Source organism: Ips typographus, linkage group LG6 (genome assembly GCF_016097725.1).
Source record: "Ips typographus isolate SLU linkage group LG6, UJ_Ityp_2.0, whole genome shotgun sequence".
NCBI classification, from domain to species: domain Eukaryota; kingdom Metazoa; phylum Arthropoda; class Insecta; order Coleoptera; family Curculionidae; genus Ips; species Ips typographus.
Window position 1 is genome coordinate 509,933 of NC_138427.1, and position 16,881 is coordinate 526,813.

General features: G+C 34.3%; 1 protein-coding gene across 4 annotated transcripts in view; it reads right to left on the bottom strand.

The window, feature by feature from the left end:
* gem (transcription factor CP2 like gemini) overlaps window positions 1-12,451 on the bottom strand; it is a 47,383-nt gene extending 34,932 nt beyond the window's left edge. For 3 of the 4 annotated variants that reach the window (XR_014178736.1, XM_081982637.1, XM_081982636.1), the window contains exon 1: window positions 12,024-12,451. Coding sequence is in view for 3 of the 4 variants with exons in the window: in XM_081982637.1 (XP_081838763.1) it covers window positions 12,024-12,303 (280 nt within the window). In the remaining variant the exon portion in view is untranslated. Of the gene's footprint in view, window positions 1-6,139; window positions 6,282-12,023 lie in introns of those variants that run through there. The other variant, XM_081982639.1, reaches the window with a different exon arrangement.
* Between the last annotated feature and the right edge of the window lie 4,430 nt (window positions 12,452-16,881).

The window sequence follows — 16,881 nt, forward strand, 5'->3', positions numbered from 1 at the left end:
TTGGACTATCTGATGGTGTTAAATTATTTGGCATTGTTTGTAGAAAAAATATTGTATGTATTACGTGCACAATGTGACTTTAATGCCCTCGAATAAATGCCGCGTGCGCTCCTAATTGAGACACACGGTAAAACCGACTCTTAGCATGGAACAAATTTGAATATATTTCAGTATACGACTCAAAAAACTGTCTATTTCTCGGCTGATTCATTGTCGAGAAAATAAGGTACTTTTCCGTGAGAACCCACGAAAGTGCCCATTTTCGGTGCGCGGTTTTAGCTAGTGGGTTTTCCGGTGCGCCGATAAAAACGTGTTATATCTTGCGTAAAACCCATTTTTTTAAGAGTCTGATGTGTTAGATTAGTATCCAATATGGAATGATTTTATATGCTGATCTTATGCTACAATATGAGCTCAAGTTGCAGCTAAAATCGGTTAAAACACAATGACATTTTTCGTGTGAGCTTTACATAAAATGTCATAATACGACAACTATCTTCATGAATTTTAAAACAACAATAATTATCTTGTCTATCAATGTCAAGGTATTTTCCTAATAACATATTTAAATGACGTAAACGTTTTTCAGAGTCTGATATTAAGAAGTATCGTTCATTACACGTCCGAATTTTTTGTTCCCGTTCTCCCCATGACTTTCCTTTTGAAACTGTCACGCACGCACGGGAATAGTATACTCTATATTAAGAGCGGAAAGTACATATTTGCCGCTTGCACATGAAAATTACAGCTTGCCGAACAGCGAAGCCGAACGCTGCAATCATGTAAAAGCGGCGAAAGTACTTTCGGCTCGAAATATAGACGATTTTTTTTCGACGACTGCTGTGGTGGATTAGAAGGATCATTTTCGTCGCTCGAACTCATTGTCACCGATAAATCACTTTGATGGAATGTGTTTATTTCAAAGAGGTATGTCAAGCGTTGTTATGGAAACGCCGAAAAAGTTGGTGAGTAGATTGTTAGTAGAAAGCGAAAACGCTCTAGAGCAGAAAATGATTCATTTTCTGCTCTCGCGCGGCGAATAACCACTTTCTGCTTTTAAATGGAAGCCTACATGAGGTACTTTCAAAGTCAGTCGTCGAAAAAAAACCTTTTTTCTGGACTAGTAATGAAATACCAGGTGTCCAGGAGAACCCTGATCATAGGAGATTAACATGGAAAAGCAGTTTTTATTTTTTTCCGCCTGTACGGTTTATTTAATGGAATAATGCTTTAAATAAAAGTTGTAGAGCATAAAGCAGTATCAACTTAACGTAATGTTTTTCAATACCGTAGGTTTGACCATTAAGACGCAAAACGGCTCTAAAATTCGGAAATTTAAAATTTTGCGCCAAGCGGTTGTTAAGGAAAATTTACCTGTTGCAGTGCTATGCAAAGAAAATAAAAAGAAATCGTGATAGATACTTTAGCAGTAACCACAGCCCAAAAATCTGGAACGTTGCATTTAAAGCCTCATTCAATGTCCTTACCTAACTTATTTTCTTTGTAACTAAGTTCTTTAAGAAAACACTTGTTTTGCTTGCCAATATTTAATGAGAACGACCGAATCACCTATCTCAAGCCTCTTTATAACACATCAAACGATTTAAAGTGATAAAAAAAGTGAAAGTTGTAAGTAAGTAAGTTGTTGTAAGTTTGTAACAGTTGCGTGTTAATGGCCAAAGCTACAGTAAAAAAAAAGTATTGCTCGTGTATAGCCGAAAATGTGCTCTACAACTTTTATCTAAAACGTTTTTCCATCAAATGAACCGTACAGGCGCAAAAAAATAAAAACTGATTTCCCATGTTAATTTCCTATGTCCAGGGTTCTCCTGGACGGGCTGTATACTATTTTGTCCCAATTACTAAACCAACTTCACTGAAATTGTATACCGTTAAAAGCAGCTTCCAAAGCCCGGAAAAGTCAGTTCGAAAAGAATATACAGTGTAATAAAAATATACTTATTATGTATACGGTGTAACATTGCAAATTATAAAAACAAGTTATTAAGTAGTGAGAGTTCTATGACACATCCATTAGCATATACAGGGTGTCCCACGACGAAAGACATCGATTGATATTGGAAAAAGTATAAATAGGAGAGTTTTGAAAATTTGGCAGGATACTGATGTGGGCATGCCCAATCGAACTAAAATATTTTCAAGATGGTTGCACTTCCGTTTATACCGGAAGTCGATCACAACTTTCTTATTTTAAATAGAACACCCTATATATTATTACATATTTGGATTCCTCACAGAATTCTGACCAACTTTTGTATAGAATGCCCTATGCCTATCTCTAGCCGTTTTCGAAATATTTGATGTGTTTCCAAAAAAGTGACAGTTGCAACGCTCAACATATTTTTGTACTATGTTAAAACCGTATTTCATTTTGCAATGAAACTTTGGGTTATTGTAAATAAAGGATCGTTTTATTAAACTGAGGGTGCGTAATGACTCATTTGTATACAGGGTCGTCAAAAAAAAATCATAAACTTGCCACTAAAAAAAATGAAAAATCTCAAGTTTTTTAAATAGAAACCCACATTTTTTATGACGGAATCATTTTGAGCATTAAAAATTACTATAAGTTTCAATTTACTTGCCTATACCTAAATCCAACCCATTTCGTTTTATTTGAGAATACATCATTCATCATTATGGTCATTACGCACCCTCCGTTTAATAAAACGATCCTTTATTTACAATAACCCAAAGTTTCATTGCAAAATGAAATACGGTTTTAACATAGTACAAAAATATGTTGAGCGTTGCAACTGTCACTTCTTTGGAAACACATCAAATATTTCGAAATCGGCTAGAGATAGGCATAGGGCATTCTATACAAAAGTTGGTCAGAATTCTGTGAGGAATCCAAATATGTAATAATATATAGGGTGTTCTATTTAAAATAAGAAAGTTGTGATCGACTTCCAGTATAAACGGAAGTGCAACCATCTTGAAAATATTTTAGTTGGATTGGGCATGCCCACATCAGTATCCTGCCAAATTTTCAACACTCTCGTATTTATACTTTTTCCAATATCAATCGATGTCTTTCGTCGTAGGACACCCTGTATAGTTCACTTTAATCATTTAGAAAAATCCCTACAACTTTCATATTTATAATTTTTCGCCAATTTAATGCAAATTAATTAAACATGATAAATGAACATGTTACAAAATAAAAGGTATCAATCAGCCTGTACAGGGTGCTGCATTTTCGATGGTTTTACGGGGTACGGAGAAAACGGTAATAGATAGAAAAAAAGTAGCATTCGTGTCCCGATCTCTTTTTCCGAGCTGAGATGACTGGCGAAGAGTGGGCTGCGCAAACTTCTTTTGTTTCAAAGATCATCATCCTCATCACCAACATCCTCTGTATTTCATTTGCTATTAAAGTTATCAAAAAAGGAAAAACGGTTTCCGGTAGAAGTTTTGACGTAGAATCCAATGGCGTAGTTAGTTTTTTTCTATTACGTTCAGTTTCTGACATATAGCACTAAGTTATATTTTTTTAAATGGAACACCCTATATATTTTAAGTTCATTTAATTCTGTTTATTTTTACCTTTTCAACGGTGTATTACAACATATAAGTTTGTAGAGGTTAATCTTGTTATTTTAAAAAAAGGACCTTTGCTAAGCTAAAAAAAGGCCAATATCTAAAATACCAAACAAAATCGGAAATCATATAAGCTAACACATCAGAAAATTAAATATTTTTAATAAATCTTATTAAAAATCTAAGTTACAAACAGTTCTATCGTCACTTTAATAAGAAAAGTGGCCATTTCTATTTTCTTCTATTTTTAAGGTAGAAGTTAAAAAAACTGTTTATAAACGACATGTAACATGTTAATATGAATATAGCCAAATTTGGTTTCGACTGTGGGTATTTTTATACATATTATTTAGCACTTTTTTATTAAGAAAACGCTTTTTTTCTAATTACGAAGATTAACGTTTACAAACTTATATGTTTTAATACACTGTTGAAATAGTAAAAATCAACAGAATTAAATGACCTAAAAATATATAGGGTGTTCCATTAAAAAAAATATAACTTAGTGTCATATGTCAGAAACTAAACGTAATAGAAAAAAACTGACTACGCCATTGGATTCTACGTCAAAACTTCTACCGGAAACCGTTTTTCCTTTTTTGATAACTTTAATAGCAAATGAAATACAGAGGAGGTTCCAAAATGACCAATTTTCAAAAACCCCCCGTATCTTTGAAACAAAAGAAGTTTGCGCAGCCCACTCTTTGCCAGTCATCTCAGCTCAGAAAATGAGATCGAAACTCGTATGCTACTTTTTTTCTATCTATTACCGTTTTCTCTGTACCCCGTAAAACCATCGAAAATGCAGCACCCTGTACAGGGTGTTCCAAGCCCTGCACGCGGCTGTTCCTCGGAAACTATACGTAGCATGGCTACAAGAAAATTTTTTTATTAGTAAATGTGGCCAAGGAAACATACTTAAAATAATTTTCAGCTTTCTAAATCCACCGCTAGGGGGCGTTTTGATACCACTAAAATGAAAAATGTCCAAAAACTATCTAAAAAATTTAAATGGAAAGGTATAGTAAAAATCTCATAAAAGTAATCCCCTATTCTCTACGAAGAATTTTCCTATTTCACTTTTTTCTAATATCTCTTCAAATAAAGTGGTGTCCAAAGTTTGCTTTGAAAGAAATGAAATATCTCGAAAACGGCTAATCGTAGAGACTTTTCTGTCCTGTAGAGTGTCCCAAAACAATGTTCCATTTAGTTTTCGGTCTTTTCGATAGAGGGCGTTTTTACAAAAATTGCACTTTTATCTTAGATATCTCGAAAAAATCAAATGCAATGGTATAGCTTCCTATTACCTATTCCATAAGCAATCAGATTATCTATCGTTGTGTGAAAACTGCAGTATCTCTTTACAGTTATAAACATTACATTATTAATCAAATTAGAATACTGTATGTTGCATATGGTTTGGTTATAATGGCAGTCATTAGTACACACAATTACGTTTTGAATCAGACGACAAAAAAAAATAATTCAAATATTTTTTTCACACAACGATAGATAATCTGATTGCTTATGGAATAAGTAATAGGAAGCTTTACCATTGCATTTGATTTTTTCGAGATATCTAAGATGAAAGTGCAATTTTTGTAAAAACGTCCTCTATCGAAAAGACCGAAAACTAAATGGAACATTGTTTTGGGACACTCTACAGGACAGAAAATGTTCTTTAAAATGCCGCAAAAACGAAGTTTCAACGATTAGCCGTTTTCGAGATATTTCATTTCATTCAAAGCAAACTTTGGACTACTCCCACCACTTTATTTGAAGAGATAGAAAAAAAAGTTAAATAGGAAAATTCTTCGTAGAGAATAGGGGATGACTTTTATGCGATTTTTACTATATCTTTCCATTTAAATTTTCAGAGTTTTTGGACATTTTCCATTTTAGTGGTGTCAAAACGCCCCCTAGCGGTGAATTTAGAAAGCTGAAAATTATTTCCAGCATTTATTTCCCTTGGCCACATTTACTAATAAAAAAATTGTTCGTAGCCATACTATGCATAGTTTTCGAGAAACAGCCGCGGGAACGGTTTATTGGGACACCCTGTACAGGGTGGCATAACTTGCTTATTTTTATATGGAAACTGCCAGAACCATTAAGAAATTTAAAAATCAAAATACGGCTGCCGGGGTATTTTTTCAAGATGAGTTTGATGCCGCAAAAATTCTTGTAATTGTCAAATTTTAAATTTTTGACATTTTGGACAAGTCACTGTAACTTCGTTATTATGAGAGTTTGGTAAAAGTAGTTTTTACATTATTAAGACACCTTTTTACGTTAGATTACGATTATGTTAATATTACTTTTGTAGGTTCTGGCAGTTTCCATATAAAAACAAGCATATTAGGCCACCCTGTACAACGTCCACGTCACTGTCGTACAAGATTCTCACGATACAATTGTGGATGTCATTGTAATCGGTTAACAAAACCGTTGCGACAACAACAACACAACTGTGTTAAAGAGTATCAATTGGGGTTAAGTGGCCACACTGTGTTGCGTGTTGGCTAAATTGGATACTATTTTGACAATTACCAAACCAATTAACAAAAGTACATACTCTGATACATTTTTGAACACAAGATCATGCTATGATCTATCATCAATCACAAAATACATCCAAACCACAATATAAACACAATAATTTGAAAAGTGTTTATCAAATGTAGATGTTCCTTTACACTTTGTGAAACTAGATAAACGCATGTTATTGAGATAAGACGAAATACGTCAGCACATGATATAAATAACGTTGATGAGAAAGCTAAGCATTTTTAGTAACGCGACCGAGAAACGTTGTCCACATAAACTGAATCATTGAACCTAAAATAAAAAATATACAGGGTGTTCCACGACAAATGGGTCATATTTTAGGGTTTGATTAAACGTCAATAGATATTTTCATAAGACTTGAGAGATTTCAACGATAAAGCACATTTTGCAATAAAAAAAGATATTTTTCAAATTTTTCAGTGACGTCCAATCGAACAAGCTACTGAATATTTTTGCAAAAAAAATATGTATGTCACTGCTTTTCCATAAAATGAAAAATAGTTCTGGGGTTCCTTATTCAATTTAGGACCGAAAAGGTATATTGAAACTTTACTTTTATACATTATCATAAAATACCATCTATACAGGGTAGTTGCGCAAAAAAAAATAAAAAAGCAATTAGGGATATACAGGCTGTCCGTTTTATGATCCCCACCGTGGGGATCTCGGTTATTTAAAGAAATAATTAAGGCAAAATTTGTGCTAGTTGAAGTTCAATAAAATGTCAGTTCGGAATACTTTCGGAGATATCCGAATAAAACCAAAATTATGCAAGTAATTTTTTAATTTTATCTAATTTATTTGATGAGATAACTGAAAATAAATGTCACTTTTTCTGCTCTTGGCAACGTGGCAATATCATATTTGAGATCCGACGTTTCGTTTTTCAAACAAATAGCATCTTGAGAATCTAAAAAATTATTTGTTTAAATTATTTGCCACTTCTCCATGTAACAACATTGCTATTTCTGAAATTTCCTTTCGATTTATTGTAAAAAAAAATAAGTTTTTTAATTTAGCTCTAACTATGCAAATACCTTTGGATCGAAGATAGAAATTTGAAAAGTGACATGAAAAGTACTTAAAATGTACTATATCGATAAAATTTAAAATGTGCCAGCTATGCAATGGGTCTTTATCCCATGAAAATACAATCAAAGAACAATACCGGCAAGAGCATTCGAAAATTGGCAAAAATTACAAATATTAAGTTCATTAAAAAAACCACAGAAAGAAGCAGTAATAGATACCGGAGCGATGCCATAATGCCATGGCAAGAGAAGAAGTATCATGTGACCATCCTGTGCAAATGGCAATAATATCACATCGAGTACGATTGGACAGCGTTCTGCAGAAAAGAACCAACCCACATTATTATACTAAAAAATTGTGTAAAATGCCAATGCTATTAGCATGAACAGGATGAACCATGCACGTGGCTGTTTATGATTATCTATCGTGCTTTGACAATTGCAGTACTTTATCGCTTCTGTAACACGAGATATCAAAGAAAATCGTTAAAAAGACATTATATTCTATATTAGTTTGTAAACAATACTTTACTGACTGAGTAATGAATGGTAACATGTTAGTCGGAAGCAATATTCCAAGAGGCCTTGGAAGACGTGGAAATGGGAATCAAAGTCAATGGAGTGTGGATCAACATCCGCTATGCTGACGACACGGCCTTAATTGCTGATAACATACACGACCTACAACAACTGGTCAACAAGGTAGGAGAACAGAGCAAATCAATGGGCTTAAATATCAACACCAAAAAAACAAAGTTTATGATTCTCTCTAGAAACCTAAATATGTTTGGAAACTCCACCATAACATTTAACGCAAGGCCCATAGAAAGAGTAGATAAATTTAAATACTTGGGCATCTGGCTTTTCGAAGACTGGACATCAGACAAGGAAATAAAATGTCGCATTGAACAAGCTCGACAGGCATTCCTAAGTCTTCGAAGAGTGCTTACCTGTTCCGATTTTGACCTTAACCTAAGGCTCAGATTCACTAAATGCTACGTTTGGTCGGTGCTTCTCTACAGTATGGAAGGTTGGACATTGAAGGCGGCTGCAATCAACAAATTGGAGGCTTTCGAGATGTGGCTGTATCGCAGAATCCTGAAGATACCCTGGACGGCTAGACTAACAAACGAAGAAGTTCTAAGACGAGTCAACAGACAACGTGAACTGTTTAAATCGATTAAGAAAAGAAAAACGGCATACCTGGGGCATATAATGCGAAACACGAAATATCAATTCTTACATCTATTGATTGAAGGCAAGATCGAAGGCCGGAGAGGGATCGGAAGGAAAAAAATGTCTTGGCTGCGAAATATCAGACAGTGGACAGGGCTGAACGATGTACGGAAAAAATGGAAATTGTTATCGCAAACATCCATTAGTGGATACGCATTGGAAGAAGAAGAACATGTATATGCAGGACTACGTCCATAAATTCAATAAGCAAACAAAAATGATCCAAAACGAAACATAACATCATAACTAGCCCTTTTGATACATACCCTTCCTAAAATGTGCGGAACAAATGCTAGCACAATGTTCTTGAGGCTTAAAAAATGACGATCTAACTCAACTTACCTTAGTCCAAAAGTGGATAAGGCCAGAGATACAGAGTGTCAAAAGAACAATTTAGTTTCAGTTTTCGACGTAATTAGAAAAAATCTATTGTCATTGGTTTCCCATATATGGAAGACGCCATCTTGAAGGCGGCCATAAGAATTTACAAAGTTATCATCCATATCTCGGAAACCAATGACCAGATTTTTTCTAATTACGTCATCGTGTACGTAAAAAAGTGCCTTACGTTTCAAAAACACTCTCTTTGGCTTTGTTAAAGAGTGTTTAAAATGCAGCCTCTGACGTTTTCCCAAATTTCCGGAAAACGGAGAAAGATAATTTAATTTAGAAACCGGAAATTAGTTTCATATAAAATTCTCTAAAACTTTCCCCATTTAACCGACTCTGTAGCTCTTACCGCTTTCGAGATCCCAATACATGTAGAAGCAATTTGTTCAGCATGTCGCACGTGGTCTGCTATTTTGGTGTGAACGCCCACTAAGATTTAGAGAGCGCCACCTGTGGTACCTTACACATAACTAAAACGCCGTAACTTTTTTGAGGCACTCTGTATTTAACTTTTAACCTAAAAATTCTTGTTTCCTAACGTCCTTTACATAAAAGTGTATATCTGGTAAGAATTGAATGACTTGTTTGAGCCGCGGTTTAGGAGACATTTAGATTTCAAGAATTTGCGTCATGGTCAGGTTTAATTTTTAAGTCTGTGTAATGAATTAGGTAAAGAAATTCAATTAAAATAACTGCCACTAAAAGCCAAATTAGTAACTTTTCTCTAGCATAAATAATAATTAATATTACATTTTAGCCACAAAAATGTAATTTAATTTAAAAAAAGCATTTTACACAAATGGAGGTCATTTTGAACTTGTGCTGAATAATTGTTTTACTATTACATTTTTATTGCTAAAGTCTCATATTGACTATTGTTTTATACTAGAGAAAAAAGATGCTAATTTAGTTTTAAGTGGCAGTTATTTTTATTGAACGTCTGACCATAAACCACATTTTTGAAATCCAAATATCTCGTAAACGGAGGGCCAAAATCAACTATTACAAGGTATACATTAGGAAAAATAATTTCTAATTTAGGGTTAAATACAGAGTGTCTAAAAAAAGCTACGGCGTTTTAGTTATGTGTAAAACACGACAGGAGGCGCCATCTAAATCTTACAATAAAAATTAAACAGGTTTAACTTATTCAAGTTTTGAAGCAATACGCTCTAATTCATAAAAAAATTATTTATTTTGTTCAAACCTATTTATTTAAAAATTCTTAATTTTTGATAAATAAAATGAGAAGGGTCTAGCAATCACGGTGACGTTTATTGTTATGTTTGCTGGTTATGCATTGTTGATGTGACGTTAAATTATAAACTTACTTTTGTCAGAAATATTTTCCATTTTTTCATATACGCGAAAATGAAATTGGGAGACGAAGATTGCTGTACTGATGTGGCTGGGTATACTGCTGTAATTGGTGCACACAGTGGTCACGTAGAGAAATCGTAACCAGCAACCATAAGCGTAGACGGTGACATAGTGATTGGTAATTTACTTTTTCGCTGTATTTTTTTTTCGGCCGTTGCTATTGACACCGGCCGTAAAAGTGCATTTCACGGCCGCTAAACAGTACGTGAAGTGAGCACTTCACGTCCGTTTGAACAAAAAAGGATTTTCAATTGGATGACAGCCTTCAAACAAATTTATTTTTGAGGGCAACAATGATTGTTATGGAATTATTGACAAATGGAACTGGTTTGACTGTTCGCAGAAAAAGAAATTCTCAAATACAAAAAAACATTGAAATTTTTAATGCCTTTGTAGAAAAAATATTGTATGGTATTCGTGTTAAAAGTGCTTTTAAGGCCCTCATGCGAATTGCAGAACACGCTTGCTCATCCTGCAAACTATCACAACGTGCTTTAAAAATGCACTTTTAACACTCATATCATAAATAGCTATTTTCTATGCCTACAGTAATATACTGGTTAATTCCTTAACAAATTAGAGAACGGATAAGGAGGCCACAATTGCCACCGGTTGAACGAATGGAATCTTCGACTTTCCTGTAAATATCCTTCAACTGTAAGATATGGTCCAATCACCGGCAGTTTTCAGCGTGCGATATGAATTAGAGCAATTACAGTTAATCTTGCACTTAAACTAACCAATTAACAATTATTTTAATTGTCATCCTCACTGACAGTTGACATCAAAATATCGCATTTTGGCTTACGTTTTGGGGCAATAAAAAAAAGCCTTTCTAGCTTGTGTGTGTCAATTTGAGTGTTCAATTAACATGGTATAACAAAACTGATATGTAACCACGCAAAAATGTTTCAAAAATTGAGTGCTTATTTCTGTGAAGTTTAGTAAGCAATTCCAATTAGTCGTAGAAAAAATAGACTGGAAATCTCAGGCAAATTGTCCGTAGCGCCCTCGTCCGATTGAACTTTCGTCCTCGTGCGATAAGGACATCTTATTCACCCTTGTTGTACAATATACTATTCTAAATGCAACATATAAGGAAGTGCATTTTTTTCCAAAACCGTAATTTCTTTAGTAGGCAAAATATTAAAAAACCGTCAAGCATGTCTGGAGATGTCACTCAACCCCAATATTTGACATTTCTGAGTTCTAGAATTATTTTATAGAATCATCCACGTAACTCTCCATAGTTATAGACCAACAATCTACCAAACAACCAAATTGCGCAACATAATAATGAAAGGAAATGATGAAAGATATTCTGTTAGACCACGTAAATATTTGTAAAATGACAGTAATAGTAATTGGGCTGTCATTATTCAGTTAACAGCCAATGAAATGAATGAACAATACTATGTTTCTCCTAAAGTACTGTTCTTTTGCCAATAAGGGAAGTCTTATGTATTATAGTCCTAGAAACACAATGGCTGCGCAGAATTACGTCATCGATGACGTGCATGCAAAGTTATGTGGCGAATCCTACAGCTACCAAACTTAAAATATAACGAATTGGCAGCGCATTTTTCAATATCCTGTATAGGCATGATGCAGTAATTTTAATTCAAACACAAACTTTGACTCTGATACTATAAAAAACGGCCTTTAAAAATCTTTCTTGTTTATTAAATTTAGTCTAGGCACGTCGGAGATATCGGGTGTTAAATGTGAATCAAAATTTAGCGGTAATCATGTCCGAAAACGACAAAAGGTAATAGGTGTTTTTAAAAAGAAAACATCGAGAAGGTGAGTTTCAGTATTGATGCCAATGTCATTTAAAACAAAAACAGTACTAACCTTTTCCAGTTTGGGGTTTCTTGACAATATCCGGTTTCCCATCAAACGATAATGGGTCTCTGGCGAGTTGAATTTGTTTGGTACCTTGCTGTTCTTCGGACAGCTCAACAGGTAATTTTCGCTTCCTGGGTACCGTTTTTCCTTCCTCGTCGATCTTCAATGGATTCCATCCGAAAAACTCTTCTTCGTTATCCATAACTTGCGTCAAATTGGACCACGAGTCCTTTGAATTCGATTCGATCAGCAAAATATCGGAGTTCGAATAGAATTTGAACTCCATAGCACAGCTAAGAAGTTATTTCCCCTAACCGAAAGGGGTTAATCTAGTAAAACGAAGGGTGATATCGCACCCTTAAGGTGAGTAGTTCAAACAAGGTTTAAGTGAAGAACACTTAGAACATCACAAAAAAGGAGTTATACAATTTTTTGATGCCGGTGGTTTCACGTTGACGTCGATTTTGAAGAAAGCTGTTTTCGATGTTTAGCATCTTAATTTGCAGGAAGTTGGGCATTTCCATTTGGATCACAACCCTCGATGCTAAGGGTAAAACTGGCACAACCAACCCCCCAAGTTAATAGGGGTTTCTTCAATACTTAGCCGTCTTGGCGAATGAAGTTTTGGGAAACGAGGCCGCTTGAGGACAAGATCGCAACTGAACCAGATTGGTTTAAAACGTCTCGTAATAGGCGATTTACTTGAATTAAGTTTAATTGGTACAATAACAAAATAAGTACTTGTTAAGAGAGGAAACCAGACGATTAGACCGGCGAATTTTATTAGGGAGAAGCTTTGATGATTCAGTTTAGTTGAGTAAAATTGAACTCAAAGTTTGGTCCAAGCGCAGCATAAAACCTGAAAAAAAAACAATGATAAAGAAAATATCCAACTATTCGTAGCATTTAAATGATACAGAGAGAAAGAGGCCGACTCTATTAACTCAACACGTTAGACAAGGACATAATTAGAACACTAAGGATGGAGGTAAACCGTCTGTTTGGCTACTCTGCAAAAGAAGTGTTACGCTACACTGTTTTCCTTTCCAATTCCAATCATGTGACTACATTAGTTAAATACATACAGAGTCGTGACGTGACTTCGTTACTTTAAGCTATAAACTGCAAATTCAAATCAAGTGAGTACAGTGTGGTAGAGAAGTACGTGGAGTCATCACATGAATTTGAACCCCACAAAACCTGCAAACCTTCTTCCAGTTTTGTGAAATTTTACGACAACTGCCATCTATATAAAAATTAGTCATGACCAATTCTAGTCATACCACAGTATACAACCACACACATAGGAGATTAACATGGGAAATTAGTTTTTATTTTTTGCGCCTGTACGGTCGGTCCATTTGATGGAGAAACGGTTTAGATAAAAATTGTAAAGCAAATTTTCGGCTTTCACCTTGCAATTTTTTCATTACTGTAGGTTTGACCATTAAGACGCAAAACGACTTTAAAATTCTGAAATTTAAAATTTCGCGCCAAGTGATCGTTAAAAAAAAATTACCTGCCGCAGTGCTACCAACCTTTTAAAATCATAACAAAATCGCGATCCGTCATTCTCTAATCAAAACATTCAACAACAGTAGTCACAGCCCAAAAATCTGATACGTTGCATTTATAACCTCGTTAAATGTCTCTACTTAACTACGTTCTTTAAGAAAACGACGACCGAATCACCTATCTCAAGCCTCTCCATAACACTTCAAACGATTTAAAGTGATGAAAACAGTGGACAATGAAATCTGCCAGATCTTTGAAGATAAGTTGCTTTACTATACAGGGACCACAAAAGAGGGCAAATACTTCCCTCAAAAGTGAAAATGCGATTTAGTGACCTATGTGACTGCTAGTTTTATTGTACCCTTCTGTTTTGAGGTGTAGTCAACACAGCATAGTGTTTAAGTGGTTTTATATTGCATGATGTAAATAAAAAGGCATTTTTTATAACTGATTATCAATGTATTTCCCTAGTTCTACAGAGTAAGGTAAGTACTGATATTTAATTAGCTCTATTAGTTGACTTGAACATCATTCACCTACAAGGATACTTGTAAAATGTCTACTAACCAAAAATAGTTTATTTGCAAGTAATGTGTAACTCGAGTTCACATTTGATTGGTAAAGGGATGTCCTGTGAAATGGTTGTATTGAATTAGAAGCAAATTGTTTCTCTTTAGAGACTTTCAATCACTACATTTCACCTACCTTTCCTAATTTGGAACTCCACTATTATCCAAACAAACATTAGGTTAGGACAAAGTGGTTTTTAGCATAGCTTGTATGGTGAAAGGTTCACCCACTCACACTCAATCTGTGGAACAATCACTATTTATGTGATAAGACCAGTTTTCTTTGCCACCTATTGTACCTAAGCTTTTCACTTGAAGAAAATGTATACTGTCCCTTGAACTGTGAATAAATAATTAATACAAACCTTCAGTGTACAAAGTTTTATTTGGATCAATTGAGTGTGTGGAAAAAAGAACACAATTATAATGTTGTTATTAAACCTAGAAGAAAACAGCTCATGTAGATCGCTCAATTGAAAAGTTGGTTTTTCGATTATACCTACCCATATGCAAAAACTTTTGCCACCTGACTGTTAATTTGACTGTGTAAGTCCATATTCTGTTCATAGAAGGGGTTTCTCAGAGGTTCTATAGCCAGTTTAAGATTCTTCACATTTCACAATCAGATCAAATTTTGAGATTTAAGTCAGATATCAAAACTGAATCATTTTAAGTTTTAGTTGCAACACTGATGGAGACCCTCACTGATGATAGTCCATGAAGTTAAGCACATTCAAGCTAAATCACATCACCTTTGAAGGAAGTATTTGGCCCCTTTGTTGTTGTCCCTGTACAGTAGGAAACTTATCTTCAAAGATAAGATTCGTTGTCCACTGTTTTCATTACTTTAAATCGTTTGGTATGAAGAGGCTTGAGATAGGTGATTCGTTCGTCCTCATTAAATCTTTGCAAGCAAAACCAGTGTTCTTTAAATAACTTTACTACCAAGTAAATAAGTTGGGTTGGGGGAGAGACATTGAATGAGGTTATAAATGCAACCAGATTTTTGGGCTGTGGTTACTGTTCAAGTATCTTTATCACGATTTATTTTTATTTTTACTTTGCATTATGTGGGTAGTAACTGGAAATTATTACTAAATAAACTTGTTTTGAATGTTTTGATAGAGAATGACGGACGGCGATTTGTTATGATTTTGAAAGGTTGGTAGCACGGCCGGATATGAATTTTCCTTAACGACCGCTTGGCGGGAGATTTAAAATTTCCGAATTTTAGATCCGTTTTTAATGGTCAAATCTACGGTATTGAAAAATTTACGTTGATAGCCGAAAACGTGCTCTACAACTTTTATCTAAAGCGTTTTTTCCATTAAATGAACCGTACAGGCGCAAAAAAATCAAAACCGTTTTCCCATGTTAATCTCCTATGTCCAGGGTGCTCTTGGACACCTGGTATTTTCGCTCACGAAGCCTTGACATTATAGATTAAGTACGAAATTTTCCAAATTTCTTTTACATCAAGGCTTTTTCAAACAAAATTTGGCATTACAACCTTCTGTTTGCGCCCTGTAGTCTTTAAAAAGTCACAGAAATGCAATTTAAAGCTTTATTGTAGACTAAGCCCAAAATTCTTCACAATTTTAACTGGCCTAACTCAATGTTTTTTAAATATATTTTTTAATACCTCTCTGAAAACTTCTTGGTTCCAAAACAAAACCAATTTGTCAATAATGAAGCTAAACGTCCGTTATTTCAAATTCGACAGTATTTTCTACTCGTAATTTGAGGCTTTTCACAGACACCACATTTATACCCTGACGAAATGGCGCAGAAACACTAAAATCAGCACTCCGATTTGCACAAATACAATCCAACCAAAGGGTATCTTTTTAAGACTAAAACTCACATTTTTTAAACCATAGCAAAAGTAATCATGATTACTTTTCTTAGTAACACTTATCGGAAGCGTGTTTGCACTGTAATACAATTACAGACTAGACGAGAAGTACAAAGCGACTAGTTTGTGCGTTTTACTGATTTTGCCTAATTGTTGTTTGCATAATTCATTGCCAGCCGAATTAAAGGTAACCAGATTTATTTTAACGCAACATTTTGTTTGTTTTTATAATTGACAATGTTTATTTATATGTGTTTGTTGTTACATGATAATGCTTTTTATAGTCGTGGCTCATTTGTGTAATATACAGTGTGTCCGGATTTATAGTGGTTTGACAGGAAAATCCCATTTCCCGGCTAGATAGCAAAAAACTAATATACATGTCTGGTGAGGTCGATTTTTACGAAAAGATTAATGACAAAACCGTACTTCGATATCTTGTCAGCTCTCGGCGACAGAGGTCTTTTTTCAAACTTTTTTGTTTATTAAAATATCGAAATGAAACATAAACATTCTTAAGGCACTTTTACGATGTGATTCCATTGGCGTGCTTCGTTTTTGTTAATGGTTCTCTTTTCTCAAAAATTTACCTAGTTTTATTATTTTAAATAGAAATGACAGTTGGCTGTGACTTTAAAAAATGTTTATTTTATGCTGTTTACTACAATGGAAGTATGTCTAGAGTTAATCTTAAAAATCAGTGAGATATTAATTTTTTTTTGTGTTTATTCAAGTTGGTTTTGACTAAGGTTTTGAAATCAGTTGTTTCAATTTTTTTTTTAAGTTTAAATGTTTTTCTGTATTTTATTTTTAATTATTTTCTATTGTTAATTTATAAATTAATTCTTTAGTCGTTAGTTCCTTAAATGTGTGCGAATACTGAAAAAGTAATTTGTTATTGGGTCTATATTTGTTACTCATTGCA